The sequence below is a fragment of the Mastomys coucha genome, unplaced genomic scaffold (genome assembly GCF_008632895.1).
Source record: "Mastomys coucha isolate ucsf_1 unplaced genomic scaffold, UCSF_Mcou_1 pScaffold21, whole genome shotgun sequence".
Lineage (NCBI taxonomy): Eukaryota > Metazoa > Chordata > Mammalia > Rodentia > Muridae > Mastomys > Mastomys coucha.
This window is the reverse complement of record NW_022196904.1, coordinates 163307261-163330382: the sequence shown is the minus strand read 5'-3', so window position 1 is coordinate 163330382 and position 23122 is coordinate 163307261. Positions and strand designations below refer to the sequence as shown.

The following is a 23122-nucleotide window of genomic DNA, read 5'->3' as shown; positions in this document are numbered from 1 at the left end:
AGAAAAACAAATCCTGTTTCCTCCCCCCTCCCTCTGCTCACCAACCCACCCTCTCCCACTTCCTGGTCCTGGTGTTCCCCTACACTGGGGCATAGAACCTTCACGGGGCCAAGGGCCTCTCCTCCCACTGATGACCAACTTGGCCATCCTCTGCTACATATGCTGCTGGAGCCATTGCTGATGAATTTTCCTTTTCACTAAGGATTAGCAGATGCTCCCAGGTAAACCTTGACTTCACACTAACCTGTGTGCGGTCTTTTTGTCTTTATTTTTTTAGTTTCTGGGTTTCTTTCACTTTCTTGTAGACTAGAAAATGACATGTACTCCCAGAGGATATGCTATAAGGAAATGACATAAATATGGAGTGTTGGGAGCCAACCAAGTGCACATTGCAGGTATGTGCAATTTATGTTCAAATGCTTACTGAAAAAACCCAAACGCAATTTTAGTTTTCAGGAAAAAAAAATTAGCAACCCATGTTGATAATTTCTAAAACTTTATTATGGAACTTGAAAACTCAATTAAAGCCATATCACCATCTTGAAATCTCACAAAATTGTGCCATTTTTCATTTCATTTGATTTATGATCCTAAATCACAAGACCAGTATATTTGTATTTTCTAAAGCAATAATCATTTTCCTAATAATATAATGATATAACTTTACTTAATATAGTTAGATCATATAGCTCTATAAAACATTGTACTCTAAGTACAAAAATAATGCTCTATGCACATTCTTTAATACTGTTCTTTTAATATAACTTTCTTTTGGTACTCTAGATAAATCTATATAAATAACAATTAAAAAAAAGAACCAAGAGTGTTAATACCTGGGAACTGGAAATAAAGTTTGTTTAAAGCTTTGTTTTCAATAAAAGAGAAAAGAGAAAAAGAATGTAATATTTGATTGTATAGCAGTCACAAAAATTGGTTAAAAAAGAGATTTCTATGAGGGAATAGTACTAAAAATACCAGTGATTAAATAGTTAAAGCAAGATAGTGATGATTGATTTAAATGGATATATTTGGAGTCTAAACTCCCAAATATCTCCTAGGAATTATAATACAAAATAACAAGTTTGAAAATTAAATTGTATATTTATAAAAGATAAAAAGACTGCACCATAAACCACTTACTGTCAAAACATGGAGATATGGTTGAGGCTTGTTAAATAGAGCTTTGAACTTTTTATAAACACAAGAACATTTAGCAAACAGAAATACTTAATGACCAAAATGTTTTCAAGTAAATAAGCCTGGTGTGGGCTCATCACCATCTTAAATCAGGTATACATTCCTTTCGTCTGTAAATTTAAAGCTTGTGAGTAACTAAACCTTTGTTTTCTATTTTTACATAGCTCTTGGTATTTTTCTGGGAAGAAATACTTGAAAATTCATTTCACTTTAAGAACATGTTGGGTAGTAATGCTGGAAATACAAGGGTTAGGATGGAATTGGCTTATTCTGGGGATTATGGCAAAGTGACAAAGCTACCAGCTGATCTAGCTATGTTCAGTTTTGAAAAGTGCAGAATGTGCTCCTTGGATTGTGTGCCTGTTGCATTTCTGGGGTAACAGTGGGCATATAGTAAACAAAGACCACAATAGACAAAGGCATGTTCTGTCATGAATTAACAGGTGGGCCAATCAACATGGCTTGTAAAGGTCTCAGCATCAGTAAAGGCAAAAATGAAAATGGGCATGAGCCACTGGTGCTAGCTTCCACTGGGAAGCAATGGAAGCCTTCGAATAGGAGAAGGTGAGGAGTTTGGATGAGGAAACTCAAGAGCAACAGGAACAGGGAAGTTAAACGCAGAAGAAATTACTTTTGTGAACAGGAAGGGAAGGGCAAACACCTTTGCACAGAAATTCTTTCTAGCTTGAGGTATCACTAGCTTAGTTGAAGGAAGGAGAGAACCAGCAAACTCCCTGACTCCCCTAGTCCTTTGTGGATCTTGGTAGGGCAAGCAAACATCCCCAAGAGCCATCTTTCATCTTGTCCCCTGTCCAGTCTGGCCTTGATGGTACTGGTTCTGCCAAATAAAGGTGGAAGGCAGGTCTGCAGTCCAGGGAGACGGAGGAAAAAAGAGGACCAGACACATAAGAGTGAGAGGGACACCTAGAGAGAGGGTGGCAGAGGTGACCTGGCAAAGAGAGGATGCATTCCCTCAGTTCACTGAGATCCTGCACCAATCTGCAGCTGAGCCAGTTAGTTCAAGCTGCACCTGTCTCTCTGAAGAGCAGATGATACGGTTGAGGGATGGAAAACCAAACCAACAGAGGCATGACAAAGAGTAAATGGGAGAAGGTGGTGCTGTGGGGAGATATATGAGATCAAGAGGGGGCACTGTCCTGTGGGGTTCAGTCATAGCTAGGACTGTCCTGCCTAACACAACGTATTGTTACCCCCTAGAGAGAATTGCTAATCCCTGAGCAGGGAAATATTCTCCAGTCTCCAAAAACATTCCAGTGACTTACTTTTCTAAGAGGCTGTTTATTGATATCTCCCTTTCTATTAAGCAAGACATAAAAGAGAAGAGAGCAAGCTTCATTCTTCCACTTGATTGCTCTCTCCAAATGGAGACATGTCTGTTGGGAGAAGCAGTGTAGTATTCTAGACTTTACCCCTAACATACTTGAAAGAATGAAGGCTTTTGGTGTGTAACTTTTTTTCTTTTAGATTAGTTATGAATTCATTAAAAAATTGTTACCACAAAATCAAGCTGAACTGGAACCACAAATTTACAGTTTGCCATAAATGATTCTGTGTGTTCAAGATGTATGCTATGGCACTGTTCTTTGTATAAATGTTTAAAATTGAAACTAGTATTTGGAAATATTGGATATAGGGATTTATAGACTATCGTATACTAACTTTTTACTTCACAAGAAAAGAGATATGTTAGAAATACTATCATTTTCCTAATAGCTTCACTCCTGACAACATGATGCACTTTGTTCTAAGACTGGCACAAATTTAAAGCCTGGAGGGCTTGTTGTACTTCTGAGGAGTATGTCAGAATTAAATTCAGGATGTTTCCCAGACAGGGCTAGGATAAAAGAAAGCTTCATCACTGAGTTTGAGAACTGGTTAAAGCTTTGACGATGATAGTGTTACTCACGTCAAGTGGCAGTGTACACTGCCTCATTTCCTTATGTCCAAGCTGTATGAAAACTTATCTCATGACATAATGCCAATATGTTCTTTTCTAAGTATTTATGACAAAATTATTCTCTCTCTTTTTCCATATGTATCTATGTATATATTTTATATATATTCATATATATATTCCTTATACATTACTTTTAAGAAATCTTAAGTAGGGATGAGTTGCTCAACACTAAGAAACTTCACCAATTTCTTTTGAATTAAAGAAATTATACTTCCATATATTCTCTACTTATTTTTTGTCCCTTACTCCACAAAGGACAAAGTGGTGCGTCTCCTCACTGACATGGATTTCAGTCATGGCTCAGTTGACCAAGAAGTTTTAGAGTCATGTAAAATAACCTGAAAATGAACATAATTTGGAAATTATAGATAAAGCATTTTTGCTATTCTATGTGACTGAAAGAATTAAGAAGGCTTTAAAATGAAACAAAAACTAATTTTCTGTACTTATGACCTTCCTTGTCAGATATTTTTGATGCTACTGTTTTGTTATACAAGGTAGTTTGCTAGCAGTGTTCTGAGTGCTGTTTGGTATACTGTACTGGCTGCTGGATACACCCTAAGTAATCTAAGAACATTTTTGTTTGCTGTGGTTGGAGGTTCTCTTCTTTATTTGCTTTGGGCATGGTATAGAAGAGCAGCTCTTTGAGAAAGAACAGCAGTTGCAGGCAAGGAAAATGATACTGTGTTCCATTTTCTCTAGTCTAAGTAACACCCAGTTGATTTCATCATCAACTAATTGACAGACTTTAGAAATCAAATTCTGATTTGGTAGATGCTTCTAAATGATTGCTCAGGGTGTCTTTTCAGTGTCATTTGGCTATGGATGATTTTAAGTTTTTCTATGAAGAACTAAGAAACACTCAGGAAAAAGAGAAGATAGACTATGATTTGTAAGGTCAGAAGGTATTAGTGTTAATTTGCTAAATCTAAAATATAAACACTATGCAAACTAGCCTTATATTTGACACTTGATATTCTCAAAGTTTATCTTTGAGGTATGTGTGGTAGTACAAGCCTAAGAGCCCAGTACTCAAGAGGAATAGAGAGGAGGTTGAAGAGTTTGAGGCCAGCCTGAGGTACATAGGGAGAATATGTCTTAAAAAATGGTAACAAAACACCCCAAAACTAAACCCAATAATAACACTTCCACCCCAAATAGCAACTCATTTTCTCCCTAGATTCAAACCCAGTACATCCAAAATTGGCCTGTCACAGTAGTAACATGCTGACACTGACTATTTTACAGAGGAATTCAAAATTTTCTCTATATATTACTAAAACAAAGTACATTTTCAAAACCACCCCTCCAAAATGAAAAAGGGGGAGAAGGAAGAAGAGGAAGAGGAGGTGGAGGAGAAGAAAGAATAATAGGATAGAAAAAGCAGAGGAAGAGAAAGAGGAGGAGGAGGAGGAGGAGGAGGAGGAGAAGGAGGAGGCAGTGGCGGCAGCAGCAGCAGCTCTTCCATCCATCCATCCACCCATCCATTCATTCGCCCATCTACTTAGTAGTATAGAGATTAGCCCCATGGAGGCAGATGTCATTATTTAGTTGGGTTTCCTCTGAAAAGTAAGCATGTAGTATCCCACTGCTAATTTTCTTGACACTTCCTTTCTTTTCTGTAGCACTTGGTATTATGTTGCTGATCTTCTTAGTGGATGATAATAGTGTTATCTGTATGAAGTACTTATCTTTTCCTTCTAAATGGATTTCAATCTTCCATGGCATCTCCTATCTTGAGAAAACATGTAGTGAGCCCTTTGCTATTTATTTTTGAGGATCTTCAAAGAAACGTAAAACTTTCTCAGATAGAATTTGAAATGTCTTTTCAGGCTGAGGAGAAATTTACCTGGGCAGAGGACATTTGTGTGTCATTTTAGTATTCTTTCTCTCTCTCTCTCTCTCTCTCTCTCTCTCTCTCTCTCTCTCTCTGACTAAAAACAGGTTATGGTGTGTATAAATTTGAGTATAAGAATTACTTTAAGGGAAGCTCAATTTTCTCTTTAAAGTTTGGCTTAACAATTAGTTTGAAGCCAATATGAACTTCATTCAAGCTCAGAGCATGTGTCAGATGACTATAATGACGGCTATATGGCCATTTGTTTTTGACTTAAACAATGTACATGCATTGTGTATTTGGTGCAAGTTGAATTATAAAGGAAAGAATGAAAGCAGCAGAGTGGATCTACAAAGACTCTAACAGCCCCACACTAAGCTGCATATTCAAATCACACAGGAATCATTCCAAAACACTGACATTAGGCCTCCATGCAGAGACATGCTGCCAAGCTTGGGAGTTCCTGTTCGTAGGAACACAATAACCTGAGAAAGAAGGTGTATTCCCAGAAATTCAGAGCCATCAGTTTCAGATGGAGGTTCTCAGCTTTAGATGTCTAGCTAGAATTACTAGAACTTAAAGGTTTTGAGGTATTCAACTCTGGTTGACATTGACTTTGATTGGATGAAATTTGGCCTGATTTTAGATTCTAGAATTCCAAGAAGGAGTTGACAATATTTTCTGTACTTTGTCTTTGTTGTCTCTTGAATTCTACAGACTTTCACAAGAGCCAAAAGCTTCTTATTTTTGTTTTTGTTTTGTTTTTTAATGGGAATTAAAATGCCATATCTCCTAAAACCACTAATAAGATTGGAGTTATAGCAAATTTGTATCAAAACATTCCATACTTTTTACCTGTATGTAGCCTCCCTTCTCCAGTTGCTATCAGATGGTCTAAATACTCAGGAACATTTTGGAAAGTAACACTTTCACTGAATGCTGAAGGGATGGTCTCTAAGCGACCACGATGGGTATAAAGCTTCCCTGGAATAGTTTCACTCTAAAGGAACTCAGCCATGGTAAAGCCAGGTGCACATATTGAAAGAAAATCAAAAGATGGGATGGGCAATGATTAATACGAACTGGGTAGAGAATTCAAAGGTTAACCTCAATTTTAATACAACTGCTTGGAGATGAGTATGGTGTTGTGTACCCACAACACCACCATGCGAGGGCTGGGGAGCAGAGGCAGGAAGATCACAAGATTGAGGCCAGCCTGGGCTACCCAGTGAGACAAAAGCCAAACAAGTTCACTTTTCTCTTTGAAATGACTCTTTGGTCAATTTTCTGATTATGAATATATCATAGTGATTTTTATGTAGATCTGATTTACTTTATAGTGTGTGAGATTGGCAAAATGAGTCTGAGATAACAGCAAATTCACATGGACAAGCCAGAATTTCTAGACCAAAAAAAAAAAATCATCTTTCACTCTAGAACTTGGTACTGGCATGGTTTCTGGGACTTGGGAACCCTTGGGCAGGGTAAGAATTCTGAAGGAAAACAGTGGCTAAAAGGGTTGAATAAATACAGGGCTTGGATTTGTCTCAAGAATATCTGAAATACATCCTACTGATTTCTAGAAAGTCCCCAGAGGTTGCAGGGACAGGAAGATGCCGACCTATGACAGGTTAATGGTATGGAATGTTCAGACCAAAAGTGACAAGGAATTGGTAACATTTCAGACAGTTTTGCTGAGCTCTGCCTGGGAGCATACCCAACACTGTACGCAATGCTGAAGGCCTCTTACAGAGCTTCCTGCTTTCCTCTGGTGTCTAAATTCTGTGGGTGAAGAAGCAGATGTGAGCTGGTGACTAGGATGGGAATTTTACTGGCTGTGCCTCACTACTGACTGCCCAGCTCTTGGTCCTAAGAGCATACACTAATTTGTCAGGGTGTTATCCTCTTCCTGAGACACCCGGGATCCTTGGAAGAACAACTTCTGCTGTCCATGGATCTTCAGGTTTCTCTTAAGCAAAAGGCTTAACATTTGATTTTGTTGAAGAATAATATTCACATTTCGTGAGTAATAAATCCTGTGGTCTCAGGAAAGGCATTGCTTTGGGGAAGGTATGATTTATGATCATGAGGAATCTGGTTAGAGGTTCCTATCTTCTACGGATCCTCCTGTAAAGGCTTATTCCTAGAGGATAGGAATCTTCAGAAGGCTCCATATGCATCGCCTCGGGTGGTCACTGCAAAAGTAGGATAGACCTCATAGGTTGTATATGCTGCTAAGTCTTGTCCAAGTGTCACTGCTTGCTTGAGCTGGGCTGTAGACACAGGAGCGGTGGCACTGGGGACAGCATATCCTGGAGGAGGAGGCAGAGAAAAGTTTATGAAAGGAAATTCAGATTTCCTCCCTCTTTGGCACATAGTTCTCTTTTAGCAATACTATAGAATTAGCATATTGCTTAAAACAAGTGAGTATGTATGCTGAAAATGTGCTCCAAGGAGATACAGTATGTGGGCTTAGTTGTGTAGAATAGCATTGGTTTTATTTGTCCATTTTTGGTTTTGCTCTTTGTAGGTTTTGAAACAGGGTCTCTCTATGGATACACAGAGAACTGTAAAAATATCTCATGTAACCAATGGAAACGATACCTTTTCTTTCTATGTTGTTTTTGGATACAAGCTAAGCATGCTTTCCCTGGTACTTTTTCTGAGGAAGTCCCACCCAATTCCTTTTGCCATGTGGCTTTTTGTAGATCTCCAGGGCAAACATCTTACTTTCCTTCCTTTTCTTTTTTTCTATTGTCCTTCTAGCAGCTGCTGAGATTTACAGCTTGTTTACTTGTTATCTATCTATCTATCTATCTATCTATCTATCTATCTATCTATCTATCTATCTTTCATCCATCATCTATCTGTCCATCTGTCCATCTGTCTGTCTATCTATCCCTATAATTTAACTGCCCTAAAGCTTCTTTTAATCTGTTTTAAAATTTTTGTATTAAACAGACTAAGAACCCATGAAAGAAATCCCAGTCTTCGGATGAGATAAAGGGGTTGGAGAGATGGCTTGTGGTTGAATACACACTGTTCTCACATGGAGTCAGCACTCATGATGGCTGCCCAACTGACTGCAACTCCAGCTTCAGTGGATCTAACACCTGTGGCCTCTTCAGGAAGCTGCACTCATGTAAACACACCACACACACACACACACACACACACACACACACACACACACACACACACCACACCACACCACGTGCATAAATAAGTCTTTATTTTTTAAAGATGAGGTAGAGTATAATGGAACAAAGCCCCTAACCTCTGGACTCCACACATACACTTGCATACAAACATATATACACTATGCAGGCATACAAACATGTGCACAAACATATATACACTACGCAGACATACACACATGTGTATGCACACATAGGCATACACAAGAAAATATAACAGAAAAAAACCCAACTCCAAACAACAACTAAAAGTTAACCAACAGTGGTCAAATTGCTTAATCTTTCCAGTCCTAGGCTTCTTTATTTGTAACACAAAGGGGATTGCCCTCTAAGACAACTCTTAAGCACAGTGAGGACCACTGGGGGAATATAAAGCTTGCTGAACACTCCAGAGAGTGCCCAGCTCATAGCTAGAGCTCAGGCAAATACCAACTAATAATAGTACCAAAGTCTCTTAATAATAGTAAAAGCCAGTCCACAGCAACCCAGACTCAGCCGTGCTGACTCTTTCGGGATCCCACAGTCATTTAAAGCAGAGGCAGATAGATGCCAGCTGGCTTAGGCTGCACTGGTCAGCTTCCCCATCTCTTTTCTGTCCCTTTTCTGTCCTCATGTAGTTGACAGTCCTACAAAGACTACAAAGAAGCTCCTCCCTCCCTCCTCACCCCCCCCCCCCCCCCCCGACATTCTGCAGCCTGCCATTTCTGGCATGACTGATCCCTGCTCCCCAGTACCTGGGAACACAGTGGCAGATGTGGCAGTGGGTGCCGTAGTCCCAGCATCCCCTCCTTCTGTGGGGATGCCTAGTGTCTGTAGAGTGTGCTCGGCGGCATACCTCTTGGCTTCATCCACATAGGCGCTTAGCTTTGGAGGTATGAAAGGGTGGCTGGAAAGCACAGTTAGCAATGTTAATTATTCAGAAATTTGAGAACATAGGTGAAAAAAAAGTATTTTTTAGCTTTTAAAGATGATTGAATGATGGGATTGTGTGTGTGTGTGTGTTTCCTGTTTGTTGTAAAAAGCTTCTATGTATAAGACTACACGGGCCTATTTGTGAATTGACCTAGCACCTCAGTAGCCAATGATATTCCTGGGAACACATATAATTTTTACTACATGACTCTTCTAAGGTAAAGATGGTTCCTAAAGTATATAAATGCAGCCTGGAGGTAAAATCTGGAAGGTGACACCTTCTACTGATCAGGTCTTTGATATGAAATTTAAAAGGTGGGACAGAGGATTATGTGGTAAAGTGGCATCTTTACGTAGGTCACCTGTGCCAACCTGAACACTGCAGGAAGGAACCACTTATAGTCTCTAACCATCTCCCCTTTCCATTAGTCAGTTATCCTAGAGAGTCTTCCCGATGTATGAGACTTTGTGGCTTTTAGATGCCAGTCTAGCACCTGGTACATATATACCAGCTGAGCGAGCACCTGCTATTTTACTTAATTACAAGGGAGTAGGTTGAAAATGTTACCAGAATGATGTTCAAACACAGTTAATACCCAGGCTAATCTCATCTAAAATTTCTGTTCCTAGGAGTTTGGAGATGGTACCCACATTGCAGGATTCTGGCTGGCCAGCGCTGGGATAGTTACTTTGTATAGGAATAACTGTCTTTGGTCTTGTCCAATGGCAGAATGTAGCTGGTACACTGGCTGTCCCCAGTTATTTTTCTGACAGATTTCTTCTAATATCTACAAGAGAAAAACAACGGTTTCTCCCTTAAATGTCACATTTGCATTGCTTCTCTAGATTTTAGGCTCCAAGCTCTGAACTTCAGATTCAACTAATAGAAGAGAGAAAATGTCATGAGGTGTAATGACTCATAAAATTTAAGTTGAACTCAATTTGAACTCCATTAAAATGTGAACATTTTTATAGTCCATAAAATCATTTTCTCACACCATTTACTCTAGTAGTTTTAGTTCAGTCTCTCTCTATATGTATACACATCATATGAATGTATACACATACACACACGTACATATATATATATGTATATATATACATATATACATATATCCAAGAGCTTAATTTCCCTTTATGTGTGTATGTATTTATTGTAGATTTTAGGAAATTGGGGATGGACTTCTCTCTCTCTCTCTCTCTCTCTCTCTCTCTCTCTCTCTCTCCCTCTCTCTCTCTCTGTCTCTCTCTTGTTTTGTTGAGACAGGGTTTCTCTGTGTACCCCTGACTGTACTGGAACTCACTCTGTAGACCAGGCTGGCCTCAAACTCAGAAATCCACCTGCCTCTGCCTCCCAAGTGCTAGGATTAAAGACATGCGCCACCACTGCCCCTTGGATTTCTCTCTTATCTCCACTTAAGCCCTTATCCATAGGATAAGGATTATATATTATTATGGTTATGGTTATTGCTATGGTTAGGGCAGTTAATCTGAGAACATATCTTTACTTCTTGCCATTCATCAAATGTATTTTTTTTACTTTACTTTTTTTTTTTAATCAGAAGGTCTTATGGGTTAGCATTTATTTTCTCACCTATTTCATTTTTTAAATTTTATAGATGTGAGTGAGTGTTTTCCCCGGGTGTACGTGCATCGCATACGTGTGCTCTCAGAGGCCACAGAGGGCATCGATCTGGAACTGGAGTTACAGTTGTTCACCACTGTATACTGTTGTTAGGCAATCTGATGGTGTCCTTTTCAAGAGCATCAAATATTTTTAACCACTGAGCCGTCTTTCCATCCTTTGGGGCAGTATTTGTGGATAAACATTGATAGGTATTCACAGTGGTGATTTTTTTTTTAATTTAGTTAGCAATGTGCCACTTTTAGCTATTTTTTATGAGAATTTATTTTTGGTACCCATCTGCATATTTACTTTTTACTTCCGTAATCACTCTAAACTGAATTCCCCCCCCCCAAAGATTCATGTTTATTTTACCCTAAAGCTTTGGCAATGCTGAGGTTCTGATCTTCCATTCACATGGCAGATTCAGTATCCATGTCAAAAGAATGATGTAAAGGGACAATGTCCCCCCCCCCCAACTCTGGTTCTCTGGAACCTCTTAGCTCATTGATCTCACATTAACCCAGCTACTGTCTCCCATGACATTTTCCAGTTTATTAATTTGAGGACTGAACTTATTTTCTGTTATTAAAGAGCTCTTAGTAGCATCTCCCGTAGTTTATAAGCATGCTCTAAAGTTCCTGAGCAATATCAGTTGGCTTTTACTGGTAGATAGGCTGTCTGCCCATTTATGCCAGTTGAACAAACATACTGAGAGGCATGGTCTCTGCAGCTGCTGGCTGGGCAAGATACTTCTTGAAGCCTGTCTACCTGGTTGGTGATTCTGACCTCTAATGGGGTCTTAATCTCCAGCCACATTTGCTGGGGTGGCATGGTCTTCAATTTTTCAACTCTATTTGTAAAGATTCAGAGACATCTTAGTTAAATATCTCTCATTACGGCCACCCTCTCACCCAGGTTTAATGTGTAAGCGGAGAGTTTGGCTCAGAATGACTATTTCCATCTTGACATTTAGCTGATTTCATTGTAAGTGTTTGTCCATGTGTTAGTATTATCACACTGTATTGCCACCTGATTTATGATTGCAAGGACTTTTGTTATATTCATTTTTGCATCTCTAGTGTCTAACAAACATGCTACCCCAGAGAAGCTCAATAAATGTTATTTTTGTCACTGGAACAGATATTCTTCTGTTCATTTTTTTTTTTTTGATTGCCTGAATAAAATCTGAAGAAAAATCATTTAAAGTTACATAAAAGAAATCATTGACAGTGCCCCTGACCTCATTCTCTGGTCAAGCTTCTAGATACCATGTTTGGCTCTTGGTTGCAATCCTGAGGCTACATTTTCCCCTTAAATCAGAGTTCTACCTTCCCTGAGAGCAGGGGTGTTTCCTGTATGATCCACAGACTATAACTATAGCTCTCTGGCCAATGTGGCTTCAGAGGCAGAGCAGGTGAAGCACATTAACGGGAGAACCTGGGTTAACAGGGATTGAGTCTGTTTTGTTTTAATTTATCAAATGGTATGCATTTTCCCTGTTGGAATAATAATTATAAAATTATAACTTTCAGTTTTCACCAATTAAAAAAAAACACAGTCACACAGAAACATAGAAACACAGACTATTAAATGAAAGCAAGCAGCTGTCACTGTCATGACACGGTCGCCATCACAACACTGCCCACTACAGAGCATTGTAGAGAACTTTATATGACTGACTTTATATGACTTTACATAACACTTTATAGCTAAGGGTTTACCTAGGTTCCATGGTGGAATGTTCTTTCTCTCTCTCTCTCTTTGTCTCTCTCTCTCTTTGTCTCTCTCTCTTTGTCTCTCTCTCTCTCTCTCTCTCTCTCTCTCTCTCTCTCTTTCTCTTTTTAAAGTTGTGGGATTATAATATAATTACAACATTTCTGCCTTTCTCTCCCTTTCTCCAAAGCCTCCCACATGTCCTCCCCAACTCTCCTTCAAATTCATTGCTTCTTTTTTCATTTTTACTGCATGCATATATATATATACACATATATATATTACACACACATATATATTTCTGAAAAAGCTGTTTTGTTTGCTTGATGTTACTTATATGTATACTTTCATTTAAGATTTTGGCTGGCAATCCTTTTTAGAATTTTGTTTGCTTTTCATTTAGGTGGGTTGTGACGAAGGTCTATTTAGTGCCAGAATGGCATCCGGTCTCAGCAGTCCCTTGGAGTATGCTAAAGCTGATTGCCATGGAACAGTAGCCAAATTAAGATCAACTCTAATCATTTAAAAACTGGTCCCTGGCCCAACTTAACTACCTCTGGAGTAATCTTACCTACCTGAGGAGCAAGTTTAGTTCCTTGTGGTTTTAAAGAGACAGTACTCATCGGGGTGAGCTCCATCCCAGGCAGAAGGTCATAGAGTTTGTCTTCTCTCTTGTCTCCTTTGACGTGGTATCCTCGACCCAGGCCTGTGTATGCCAAATACCCACGGCCGCCCAGTCCTCTTACTCCCGCAGCCCCTACAGGGACATTCATGTAAATTTCTAGGAATGTAAGAAGGCATTAAACCGAATCAAACCACCAGAAAATCACCCTGAATCTTACTGTAATGGAAAAGTTAGCCCGAGTCACATTGATTACTGTCCTGAAGATGGACAGATAACCTAAGATTCTAATGTAATGAAACTCAACATCAGGTAAGGCTCGACATAGACTCTTGCTTTCTTAAAGCTCCTTCAGAAGAAAGCAGTCCCTTCAAGGAGCTTGATAAGTACACAGCTGCTTAAAATTTTGTCAGAAGGAAAAGTATTTTTTTTTTTTTAACCATTGTTTTGTCATTTTTTTTTGGCAGGTTCACTAAAGTTCAGTATACTCTTATTAAAACATTCCAACATAATATGACCATTGGAATTACAGTTAGTCTGGGATAGAGACTTTTAGAGTGAATGTCACTCTGCCAGGAAGGCAGAAGTGAATTTGATTATCACATCCCTGGTGGGTCATCAGACAAACATTTAGAAAGCATCTTTTCTTTAAGTTCACCACTCTCTTATGCACTGTTGATGTGAGGCTTAATTTCTGTTGAGTTTCATACATAGATTCCTTTTTGATTTTTGTTTATCCATGTTTCTAAATTGATTTCCTATTGGTGACATAAAGAAATAAACCATTAAGTGGATCACTCTTTACCCATAAATATCATTCATTGATTATGTCTTTGTTAATGCTATGTATTATTTTCCCTTGGAATGGAGTTTGCTTTTTTCTACATCACAACTGGTTGATAATATGTAATATATATGGATTGATTAATGATATGTTAGATGTATGGATAATGTCTCATGACATAATTTGTTATAATATATAGAAAGTATTTTGAACAAAATCTTCATTATTACTTTTGCAGTACAATTTTGGTAGGGTGATTATATTGTGAGCATAGAACTTTTAAGGCCATTGAAGAAGTCTTCAGATGCTCAATTCACTTTTTCCCATGAAAAATAACGCAACACAGTAAGAAAATTGTTTCCATAGTAATCTGAATGGGCCTATTCTAAGTTACACCCAGGAGTGGATTTAAACACATCATTTGTTTCTATTTTCCGGATTGCTGTCATATGTGGAAAACAGGATTGGGATCCAGATGATGTTGGCTATAACCAAGGAAAACGGCAATAAAAGATACCACAAGGCAGAGACAAAGTACCTTTATAATTTACTGAGCTCAGAAATCTGCTCAAACAGTGAATCTGTGTAGGATTTAAACACAAAAACACAGTCTGGCAGTGAGGTTGAGTTTGTTTTTCTACTTTTAATGTAATTGGTTTCCATTATACAAAAGAAATATTAATTTCCTTAATCGTTTGGCTTTTTCAAAGTTATGGCACACGGATGAGGTGCACACCTGCCACTACAGCAGGCAGGAGGCCAAGGTAGGTGCTGGGAGTTCTTGAGCAGCCTGGAATGCAGAGTCAGCCCTTGTCACCAACATACAGACAAACACATGGAATAACACAGGTGAAACACACATATCTGGAATGGAGTTCATATGGGAATGTTCCATTTGAGGTGTCCCATCAGGCCATGCTGCTTTACCTTGGACATTCTGTAATCAGTTTAGTTGGTCTAATAAGGAGGAGGACGGGGCAATGGTTATAGAGCTAGGGTGTATTCTGTGTATACTTTGTGGATTCAACTTATATACTAAAAGGATCTAATTTATGTACTGGGCTCATTCATACCATGTTCTGACTAGTGTTTTCAATAACCAGTTGTAATGTGAAAAAATTGATTCCTATAAAAAAAAAAAAACAAGAGATGCAGATATATTTGATTTTTAAAAACAGTTTTCTAGTCTTTTTTTTTTCTCCCAGTGATTCCATCCAATCTATTGAAGGCTTCTGAACTATAGTTTATAGTTCATTTAAACTATAGTTTATCAGTCATTTGAAATTTAGGAGTTATGGAAAGACAAGAACTAGCGAGTGTTACCTCTGACAGAAGGGGTCCTGATGAGAGCCCTGCTGCTGAGATGTCCTTTAGCAGCCGGGAAATGAAGACTTGGAATGGCTGCGTAGGCTTGGGGGGTATAGAAGACAGGAGCTCCGAGGTAGGTTGTGGTAGGGTCGTAAACATGGCTCAGAGGGTAGGTGTATTCTTCTTGCAGCATGTTGCTCCTGCCGCCGGTGCCCCGGGTGTACCGAACGTAACTGTCCTTGTCCACTGGCTTGGCCAAGGTCACTTCAATTGGGGATCCATCCAGCACCTGTTGTAGAGAGTAAGAAAAAGCCAAGCTAAGAAGCCATCTGACAACTGGGCATCATAAAACATGTCTACCATTTGCTGACTCGCAATTCTTAATGGTTTTTGTCCCTTCCTAGGTTCATGCTTCTGTATCAGTTGACTATTCTCTGAGTAGTCTTGTTGATAATTACGCAAGATGCCAACAGGCTTAACAGTGCCATTTTGACTACTGAACGTATAACACAGAGACAGTCGCTGAGATACAAAATGATGTAATATTTCCTATTAAGTGTGATACTTGTGTTTAAAAATCACATAGTTATGTAAGTATAAAAAGCTGGGGATCTTTATGGGTGAAATACAGGTTATGTAGCATGATAAAATGAAGGTGATAGAAATCAGTGAAGATATCTTATCATTTATTTACACCATGGTGAGCAAGTCTTACCAGACTAACAAATAGCTCATTGGAGCAGCCACCCAATAGGCATTTCCTAGGGAAGGAGAGGAGCCTCGTTAAATTCTGCTTAAGGAAGAGGAATGTAGTAGTTGTTGCACTGTTCACATAGAGCAAATGTTTGCCCTGCTGAGAAGTTGGAAGTTTCAAAGCAGGCATGGCAGAGATTGGCATATACAGGAGAGAGATGCTGAGAACTCTCAAGCCATGTACCACTTAAAACATGCCCTGAACCAAGAGTTAACATAATAGCCAGACAGGTGGCATACACCTTTAATAGCAGCACTAGGGAAGCAGACAGGAGGATCTCTGTGGGTCTGAGGTCAGCCTGATCTACATAGTGAGTTCCCAGAAAGTCCAGACTATGAAGAGATACCCTCTATATTTAAATATCCAAATTAATTAGTTAGTTAATTAATTAATCTTTAAAAAGAAAAAGGAGCAATCTTGCTAGCCACCCTGTATTATTTCACCAGTCTCCTTAAATTGTAATATGATCACTATCTTACAAAAGATCCCCAAAGCCTAACTTTTTTCTAATAAATATAAATACCCATAGATATAATAGGCAGCCTAGGAAAACTTACATATATTTTATATTATGCTTAAACATAGCAGTTAATAGTATTTACTGGTAATATTAAACACATATTTAGCTGCATATTTGTAAACATTGTTATAGAAGTGTCTATGTACAAATGATAGCTGAGCTTCCTGACTGGATACAGTGTGACTAGCCACCCCATGCTCCTGTCATTGACTCCAGCCACTTTGGAAGAAAGCAGTAAAAATAAGGGATTGATAAGTAAAGACGCAATTTAAAGTATTTTTAGTTGCATGTTTATTAATATTTTTCTGTAGATTCATAATGTCCAGTATGTGCTTATTAAAGCATCCCAACATAATAAGGCCACTTGAACTACATTTAGTCTTGGCATAGAGACTGTTACAGTGAATGCTGTTGTTTCTGTCAGTAAGTCTGGATAGAATTGGACTAGTTCATCTCCATCCCTTCCCCACCATGATGGATTATCTCTTTTGATAATTTATTTTTTATTTTTTTATTTGCCAGGTTGTGAAAATTTTGAAGCAGTTTAGCCCAGAAAAAATTGAGGCACTTTTCTTTTTTTTCTTTCTTAATTTTTTATTAGATATTTTCTTTATTTACATTCTGAATGTTCTCCCTTTTCCTGGTTTCCCTTCCAGAAAACCCCCTATACCCTTCCCTCTCCCCCTGCCCACCAACCCACCCTCTCCCACTTCCTGGTCCTGGCATTCCCCTATACTGGGGCATAGAGCCTTCACAGGACCAAGGACCTCTCCTCCCATTGATGACCGACTAAGTCATCTTCTGCTACATATGCAGCTGGAGCCATGAGTCCCACTATCTGTACTCTTTGGTTGGTGGTTTAGTCCCTGGGAATTCTAGGGGTACTGGTTCATATTGTTGTTTCTCCTATAAGGCTGCAAGCACCCTCAGCTCTTTGGGTCTTTTCTCTAGCTCCTTCATTGGTGACCCTGTGCTCAGTCCAATGGATGGCTGTGAGCATCCACTTCTATATTGGTCAGGCACTGGCAGAGCCTCTCAGGAGACAGCTATATCAGGCTCCTGTCAGCAAGCACTTTTTGGCATCCACAATAGTTTCTGGGTTTGGCGATTGTACATGGGATAGATCCCCAGGTGGGGCATAGTACTACCTGAGGACCCAGCAATACCACATCTGGGCATACACCCAGAAGGTGCTCCAACATGTAATAAGGACACATGCTCCATTATGTTCATAACAGCCTTATTTATAATAGCCAGAAGCTGGAAAGAACCCAGATGTCCCTCAACAGAGGAATGGATACAGAAAATGTGGTACTGCTACACAATGGAGTACTACTCAGCTATTAAAAACAATGAATTTATGAATTTAGGCAAATGGATGGGTCTGGAGAATATTATCCCGAATAAGGTAACCTAATCCGAAAAGAACACACATGGTATGCACTCTCTGATAAGTGGATATTAGCCCAGAAGCTCAGAATACCCAAGATACAATTCACAAATCACATGAAAATCAAGAAGAAGGAAGACCAAAGTGTGTATACTTCGATTCTTCTTAGAAGGGGGAACAAAATACGCATGGAAGGAGTTACAGAGACAAAGTGTGGAACAGAGACTGAAGGAAGGACGATCCAGAAACGATCTCTTCTTAAACTTTAAGTCAAAACAAAGCCTCCCTTCCTTAGAAATGGTAACAACTTGAACACTTTTCAACTTGGATTATTCCAGTGTATTATTTAGCACTGGGTTTGTGATTGCTGCTCTTTCTCCATGCACTCAGGCATATTTATCAAGAGAAATCTACCTTAAACATTGTTTGTGAAGTAATATCGTTTTAATGATGCTAACGTAGTAATCAATGAAGAAATAATGTTTTGGTCATAGGGTACATTTAAATATCAATTGATTTTACTCTATAGGTTTTTTTTTTTTTTTTTTTAAATACTTCAGAGTCACCACTTTCTTCCCTACAAGACTTAAGAATGTTGAAGATCCCCGAGGCCACACATGCCCCAGGCTTCCCCATGTCTGGAGGAATCTGCTGGGAAGCCTTTCCCATGCCCTTCAGATCCAGCACCCACCAATGTCCAGTCTGCGGTCTGTTCTGGTGATTATTCTATGTAAGTTCCTCTTCAGGCTCCTGGGCCCTCTGCTTTGTTGTTGAGTTTGGCCAACAGTGAGCCTTGGATATGAGGATAGGGATGGGACTACAGAGAATTTAGGGTGTTGTTTTCCTGGCTTCCTCCCTGAGATGTTTCCTTGGACCCTCTATATTTCTTTGACCAAAGACCTTTCAGAGAAGACCCAGCAGCCTTAGGGTAGTATGATTCTAGATCAGTGTTCCTTTCCAACGGGCCTAATTGAGGACTGCCTGAGAGACCAAGGATTGCTGACACAGACAATGCCAGCCAATCAGGAGCTGCTGTTTAGAGGAGATGCTGTCTTAGGACCAATAGCGATGCTGGTGGAGGGTATTAAAGGAGCGTTCAGCAGTTCAGATGAGCTTGCTGTGAGCGTTTCTCACCTGCTCCTTCTCTTGTGTCTTTACTGCCAGAAATCGATGAGCACTAGCCTCTGACACTGTATTTTTAAATCCCCTTTTCTCACATTTGTGGAGTGAATTTCTTTCTATCCATCTTCTCCTGGAACCTAAACTGATAGAAGACTCAATGAGCAGAGCAGTCTCCTGTGCATTGCGCTCTGACCTAAATTGCTGTTCTCAGATTTCCTCTTAATATTTCAAATTCTGCCGTTAAGACTGACTCTCCTGCCCTTGGTCCTGTGAAGGTTCTGTGCCCCAGTGTAGGGGAATGCCAGGGTCAATAAGTGGGAGAGGGTGGGGTGGCAAGCATGGGGAAGGGGGAGGCAACAGGGGTTTGTTCTTGTTGGGTTTGTTTGTTTGTTTGTTTGTTTGGTTTTTGGAGGGGAAACTGGAAAGGAAAAATCATATGACATGTAAATAAAGAAAATACCTAATTAAAAAAAAAGACTGACTCTCTTGGCCATACCTTTTGAAAGTATATCCAATTTTCATAGGTTCTCTCTCACAGAATCTTAGTCCATGATGTTTTTTTCTGAATGTTGTTGACCCATTTCTTCATTTGAACTTGTTACTTTTAAATGTCTTCTAATAATATTGAGCTGACTACTTTGCAGAGGTGTTTGTGGCCCTGATTTAGTTCTCAACTCCTTGACAAACATCTTTGCTTCCATTAACTTTGCATCCTGGACATTCCTAACAGATCAGTGGCCCACAGAAGGGTTCTAGCGTTTATTTTATTGATCTAAGTACTATATAAGTTTCTGTAGACAAATAAACAGTAGGAATACAGAAGCTGATTTTTCCCCCAGGCTCCACTCTTGGCAAGGAGAGGAATTCTAAGCCTCCCTGTTGGGAAGATCAAATACCGAGATCAGAATGACAGCTATCTTGACATTTTTTTCTGGCTAATGTTCCTTAAATCACTGCATTATAAAGTGCAATAATTAGAAATGATTGGAACTTGGGGGATATGCTGCTTTTAATGAGCATGTTCCCCATAGGCTCATGTGTTTGCATTCTTAGTTCCCAGTTGATGACCTGTTTGGAAGGATTAGGAGGTGTGGCCTTGTTGGAATGGGTGTGTTCCTCCTGGGGCTTTGAGGTTTCAAAAGCCCATTCCAGGCCAAGTGTCTCTCTCTGCCTGATGTCTGCAGACCAGGATGTGAAGCTGTCAGCTACTCTCCTGCCTGCTGCTGCATGTTTTCTGTCATGATGATAATGGACTCACCTCTGAAACTGTAAACACGACCCCAATTAAATGAACAGTAGGCACTGCCTTGGCTGTGGTGCCTCTCCACAGCAATAGAACACTAGCAAGGACTAGGGGAACATCTGGAAAAACTTTAATCCCTTCTTCACATAAAGATTGAGGCCAGTGATTTGTTCAAGTCATAAAAAGAAGTAAGTGTTAGGGTTAGCTAACACTTCCTTGTTCTCTGTATCTTTTCCTGCCATTTGTCTATTGTACATCCCCAAAGGACTGCAGCTTCTGTGTCAGTGATGGGGAAAGAGAGCTGGCCTAAGATGGGCTCCAGAGATTGCTCTATGGTAGAGCATGCCCATACCAAGCCTGGATGGAATCTATATGCATTTTCTTCTCTCTTACGTTACCTTGCCATTCAAAGCCTTCATGGCTTCAACTGCATCTTCTCGGTTACTGAAGTGCACAAAAGCGTAGTCTCGGATCTTCTTCACCCTTTCCACAGCTCCTGTAGATATAATGGCAGCAGCACCATTAGCAAACTTGAAACGGTGATGTGGCTGACTTCCAGGGTGTAGGCATCTTATGAGATTCTTTTGTGTGTCTAGGGTTAGAATTCCATATAGCCAATAGAAGCCTTTCCTTGCTAGAAGGTGCTTATAATCTGTGCTTATAATCTGATTTATTATAAATAGTTATGAACTATGTTTTCTAATTCCTAGATTACAAGAAATTTAAAGGTAAGAATGCCATCTTAGTAAGGAGATATAAAAATAGAAATGGTAAGAAATATAAAAGGTAATATTTTATACAAGGTAATGTGTTACTGACTTGATATTGGTCATCTTCTACACATATAATTAACTCATTTACTTCAAAATACTGTTGTATCTTGGAGGGTCAAAGCAAGATATAGAAGTAAGAAAATACAATTGCAGCCAGAGCAAGGGGATGAACAGGGAACTACTGCATGCAGCCTTGGAGAGAAGAGGCGGGTGTATCCACTGGCTGCTGAAGTCTTTCCCCAGTCTCTGTTGTGGAGAAGAAACAGTACTGTACAATGATCCATGGGCGTGAGAGAAGTCACTATTTCTCAGCCTATTCCCATTGGTCAGATTTCACCCCAGGAGTATTAGCTGCTCCATTCCCCCCCCCCCCTCCTATTCTGGGTTAGTGTGGCTCCATGGAGTGTGTCTGTTCCTGTGTCCTGTGGTGGAGCATTCATCCAAGTCTGCTGGGAAAAGAAGGAAAACCAGGTCACAGGAATAGCCAATGTCACAAGAATGTGATGTGGTATCTGCGACACATCCTTCACAGCTCAGTACTATCTTAGCTTAGTTCCGAGATGACAGAAGGACAGTGTTCAAAGGCTTTTTGCAAGGTCATTTGCTGGTTAGTGATCATGATGTCAATGGAGTGGAGTGATTCTGGACACTGTAGAAGGATGTGGGAAAGACTTTACTCACTACCATTAGAAACACTACACTCATGCTGCTGAGAACACCCTATTTTATTGTCTATAAAAGAAATCTGGAATTAGGGGAGACTTTAGCACTGTGATGTGCAAATTTCTGTGTAATTAATTTTATTTTACTTTTATATAAATACAAGGAAGCTATGGTTCTAACAAAGGTGGGTTTATAATTCACTCAGCACACAGTAACCAAGGTCTAGAATCTATGTCCTATGCACTTAACATCTTTAAGTTAAAAAAAAAAATGTTGCTTCTGAAAGAGCATCTGAAATCTGAAATAATTTCTGCCTGTAGTATTTGAAAGATTGGAAAAAACAACTTATCTACTAATTCTAACTTGTTTCTTTATACAGAAAAGTTTCTGCCTATGTATAAGAATTTTCTATAAAGATATCAGTTAGGCCATGGTAGAAATAGCAAAATGAAGCAAGACCCATTTTTTCTCAGAAATGATTAAATTTCATGCATTTGTACAAATTCTATTAAGTCTTTGAAGAGGTTAGGGTAAGATTACATGTACTCACTTGGAAGTATGGAAACCCTATTGTCTGTTTCTAAAGTTTATAATGGGATAAAATGTGAGTATCTGTTTTAAATATCTCAACCCACATATAAATACACACAAACTCAAGTATATGTATATTCGAAGATACCTGGAAAGGTGGATATCAGACTGCTAAGCATGGTTACTTACAGAACGGAGAAAAGTGTTAGGGAAAGTGAAAGCAGTTTAATTACATGCACATGTGTTTATGCGTCTGTGTAGTTATGTGCATGTGAGTGCAGGGGCCTGTGGAGGGCAGAAGATGGTGGTAGATCCCATGGAATTCAAGTTACAGGCATTTGTGAGCCAGTTGCCACAGATTCTAGCAACTGAATTAGGGTCTTCTACAAGAACAGTGCAAGCTTTCCAGTCCCACCATGAAAACATTTTAGTTGCTATGCTTTTATAAAGATTAGTTTAGTATATTGTGTAAAAGCATCCAGAAAGAAACCTATCCTATTTTTATGTAGAAAACTGCTGTACACATTGATGATAAAAAAATTAGCTGTAGCGGACAGGTGCGGGGACCTGGGGCCGCCCTCGCCCGCGGGGATGTTGTACAAACCGAACTTGACCGCGCACATGCCCGCCGCCGCCCTCAACGCCGCAGTGTCCACTCACCGTCTACTAGCATGGCGACCTCCTCCCAATATCATCAGCTGCTGAGTGACTATGGGCCTCCATCGCTAGGCTATACCCAGGGAACTGGAAATAGCCAGGTGCCTCAGAGTAAATATGCAGAGCTGCTGGCCATCATTGAAGAGTTGGGGAAAGAGATCAGACCCACGTATGCAGGGAGCAAGAGTGCCATGGAGAGGCTAAAACGAGGCATCATTCCTGCCCGAAGCCTGGTTCGGGAGTGCCTGGCTGAAACGGAACGTAATGCCAGGTCCTAGCCTCTGGCCAGTCAGA

At 39.7% G+C, this 23122-nt stretch overlaps 1 protein-coding gene and 1 pseudogene across 5 annotated transcripts in view; one reads left to right on the top strand and one right to left on the bottom strand.

Moving 5' to 3' along the window:
• Positions 1-7011: 7011 nt before the first annotated feature.
• Positions 7012-23122, bottom strand: part of A1cf (APOBEC1 complementation factor) — an 81489-nt gene continuing 65378 nt past the window's right edge. For 4 of the 5 annotated variants that reach the window (XM_031384810.1, XM_031384811.1, XM_031384815.1 and 1 more), the window contains 6 exons: positions 20603-20700; positions 15191-15464; positions 13037-13242; positions 9773-9909; positions 8944-9095; positions 7015-7324 (listed from right to left, as the gene is read on the bottom strand). In XM_031384810.1, the coding sequence (XP_031240670.1) occupies positions 7173-7324; positions 8944-9095; positions 9773-9909; positions 13037-13242; positions 15191-15464; positions 20603-20700 (1019 nt within the window). In that variant the 3' untranslated portion in view covers positions 7015-7172. Of the gene's footprint in view, positions 7325-8943; positions 9096-9772; positions 9910-13036; positions 13243-15190; positions 15465-20602; positions 20701-23122 lie in introns of all 5 variants that reach the window. The other variant, XM_031384813.1, reaches the window with a different exon arrangement.
• Positions 22691-23116, top strand: LOC116101147 (annotated as a pseudogene).